This window comes from Bidens hawaiensis, unplaced genomic scaffold, assembly GCF_021521415.1.
Source record: "Bidens hawaiensis isolate Kalapana, Puna unplaced genomic scaffold, B.hawaiensis_p1.1 tig00040055_1, whole genome shotgun sequence".
Classification (NCBI taxonomy): Eukaryota; Viridiplantae; Streptophyta; class Magnoliopsida; order Asterales; family Asteraceae; genus Bidens; species Bidens hawaiensis.
Window position 1 is genome coordinate 130,673 of NW_027497056.1, and position 3,705 is coordinate 134,377.

The window sequence follows — 3,705 nt, forward strand, 5'->3', positions numbered from 1 at the left end:
GGCGGCGATGGTTGCCGTGGCGGCGACGTGGTGCCGTAGGTTAGGGGTTTTGGTCGGAATGATTTATGGGTTTGAGGATTTGAGAGATTCGATTACTTGTTATGAAACTGATGATGAAGATGATAAGATTAAGAGGGATTACTTGGTGGTGGGTTTAAGGATTTGAGGTTGATGATGATGAAGTTGAGATGATGTTGTTCTAATATGAAGATAAGATGATGCTGGTGATGCCATGATGTTGCTGTTGTTCTATTATTATTATTATTATTATTGTTGTTGTTGTTGTTATATTATATTATTATTACTATTATTATATTTATAATTTATTAGATAGCCCTGCTTGCGGTGCGCACATATGATGTATATATGTGTGAACCCTCGGGTGGGCATAAGTGAAATTGCCCTAATTTTGACGTTATTTTACTAATCTCGTGAAAATAACGTTAAAAGTGACGGACGGTTAATCAGGCATCATGTAGTGGCGTTGATAGTCGAAAGACAAGGGTACATGCACCGATCAGCCGGTGTCCCGATGATTGAGTGCTATGTGCCTTATGTCCAAGGCTTGATGCAAAACTACTATCGAGCCGGGGGTCTCACCGGAAGCAGCCTCTCTATCCTTATGGGGTAGAGGTAAGGCTGTCTACATCTTACCCTCCTCAGACCCTACTATAGCTTTGCTATTGGTGGGATATACTGAGTACGATGATGATGATAATTTATTAGAAGATTACTAAAATATCCTTTATATGTCGGTATTATTACTAAAATACCAACAGTCAACGGATGGTCAACTGACGGCAGGAGTCAGAAGACCCCGCCGGAGAAACATAGTGGCGCAAACTTCACAAAATCTTTTTCAGTGGTTAATACATCCAGCGACGTTATAAACCAGGGAGGCAAATTGCAGATTTCTCAAGTTTACTGTATTGTATTATTCGGACAAGCTAGGAAGCGAACAACCCGTATTAAGCTTAGAGCTATATGTGAGGCGGCTCTTATTAAGCTTAGAGCTATATGTGAGGCGGCTCTCTATCATAGAGCAATCTTTCTAGACTCCGTGTGGCGCTCGAAGGTCAGCCAAGTTGTCCGCTTATGATCAAGGTCTACTGGTTTCGTCTTATCTTAGGTTAATCAGGCGAGCGCAATAGCTTGCGACCAACGATGTGTTTGTTGTGCAAGTACAACTAGACATGTGCACGTCTTTTCCCACTAAGGTTGTGTTCGATGAGGTTTTTGACTAGCCAGCAAACCCAAACATTCAAGTAATTCGATTTTCAAATATTTGGTCAATGACATCTCACACGTTTCTAAATCAAATAAAAAATGCAACCAATCAAATTTTTAAGAAATCAATGCAAATGAAAGTAATCCTAAAGTTGATTTGATTTATAAAATGTAAAAGTCAAATTGTGTACATTACTTAATTAATGCCCATCCATTTAGAGGACGACTCGTGAAAGTGTGGCTAAATATCGTATTAATTGTAATGAATAAGTAATAGTAAATGAATCACGTTAGCAATTAAAAAACATAAATGATATATGGAATGCGAAAACACGGAAACATATCTCAAAGGCTTAAGCCAGTGCACGTCGGCCATGTAAACGTGGAAATAATATGGCCAATAGGTTTCATTATTTTCGGAAAATGATATGTCATATGTGTGGGTGGATAACTACTTAATATATATCTGCTTTTTTCAAAATTTGTTGAAAATAATCTTCATTATGAGTTTAAAAATATACACAAATCGTTATATTTCAGTCATTTACTATCAATTACCGTACATCTAAAATACAATAATTTGTATGTTATATTTTTTAAACTCAGTTTTTATTGATATCTTTTAGTTATTTTAATTATAAATTTATAACACATTCATGTTAATGATTCACATACTCAATTATAATTGTCAGTGTAATCTAACTAACGTTTGTACTTTGTACACATGGATTATACTATTATCACATTTTTGCTTATCATTTATAAAAAATTCGTTTAATACATGTGTCAATAAATGGTTAGATTTCTAGTTGTAAGTATTAGATAACATGGCCAGGGGTTGTTTATTTAAAAAATGTTTATATACAACGTGTATATAGTAAAAAGTAATAATTGTTTATATCATCTATAATAACCAAAAAAAAAGAAAAATGTTTATCTCAAACAATCAATACCAATTACCCGTAGTACAAACTACAAAGAATCACAGTTTTCTTTTAACTGGGAGTGGGCCGCTGGGCATAGAAGTTTATGACAAGTGTACATTCTGCTGGCAACTAATATTAATATATTGTTGTCTAAAGTAAAGTACAAATGGTCCTTTTAGTTTGTACAATATTACATAGCTACCTTTAAACGTAAAAAATACACCACTAGACCTAAAGTATCTAGAATATAAATGATGAATCTTTCCAATATAAAACATCAACCCAATAAGTTCAAGTTTTTATATAGACCACCGCTAAATAGATGTCGTTTAGTCGGTTGCGATGATGGCATGTTAGTGTGACCCAAGCAATTTAAAAAACGAGGCTGGGGTTAGGGCGAAGACAACAACAAGAAATGACTGGTTGGATGGACTTTTGAGATTCAATGCAGATGTAGGTTGTGTGACTGATGTTGGGTGGGATAAAAAGTGTAGGTTGTTGCTAGGTGCTGGTAGTGATGGCGGTGTGACACCCGATCAAGCGAATAATTAGTGATTATAGTTTGGTGTTTTAGTTACACCTTACAAGTTAGAATAATAAAAGAGTAACATAATTTTACAAAACTTCATTTTGTAAAATATCTAACAATACTATTTATTGGATATCATTTAAAAAGATAATACGTGACATGTTTTGAACATTGAAGGGCATAGTTTAAAATATTTAAGGACCACCAGCACAATTCACTACCAACTACCTTCCATACCGTTACACATTGTTGTTTATATATTTAACTGATCTGCCAAAATGTATTCTCATTCTACTCACATTCCATCTTCTAATCATTTAATATCCTCCCAACAAAACCACTCTTATTCCTCTATGTCTACGGCTGTTATTGAAGACACGATGATGATGCCAGCCGCGGAACTATTAGTGTTCGCAAAGTGCGACTGCTGCGGATTAATGGAAGAGTGCACACAAGCGTACATGAATAATATTCGACAAACGTATCATGGCAACTGGTTCTGCGGGTTGTGTGGAGAGGCGGTGAAAGACGAGATTGCAAGAACCAAAGGGCTGATCAGCACCGAAGAAGCCGTGGCACGTCACATGAACTTTTGCCGAAAATCAATGTGTCCGGATTCACCTCCTGCTGTCTTGGTTGATGCCATGAGACAGATTCTTAGGCGACATGTGGAGTCGCCTAGATCGTTATTAAGGTCCACGCCAAATAGCCCTTCGAAGGGTAGAAAGAGCCTTCGACTTAGTCGATCCGAGAGTTGTATGCTCACTCTTGCTCTTGAATCCGAGTCGTATACGAATTTAGAAGAATTATGAATTGATTGGAAAAAAAGGTATAATAATGGATTGTGTTGTCAAAATTTTAAGTTTCTATAGATTTTTTTATTGGAGTTTATATGTGTTCCTAGTGAGAAAAATAATATGTTTGCAAAGAATATATTTAGTGTTTTGAAATGTACATATGATTTGGTTTCTCTATCCTCAAGTAATGAATATGTACATCAATGCATACAACTAGAATAAATCT

The 3,705-nt window shown here is 35.8% G+C and overlaps 1 protein-coding gene across 1 annotated transcript; it reads left to right on the forward strand.

Annotated features, from left to right (window-relative positions):
• Nucleotides 1-3,035: 3,035 nt before the first annotated feature.
• LOC143591784 (uncharacterized) lies at nt 3,036-3,494 on the forward strand. Its single transcript, XM_077071884.1, has one exon. It carries the CDS (start codon nt 3,036-3,038, stop codon nt 3,492-3,494), a length of 459 nt encoding a protein of 152 aa, XP_076927999.1.
• The last annotated feature ends 211 nt before the right edge of the window (nt 3,495-3,705 follow it).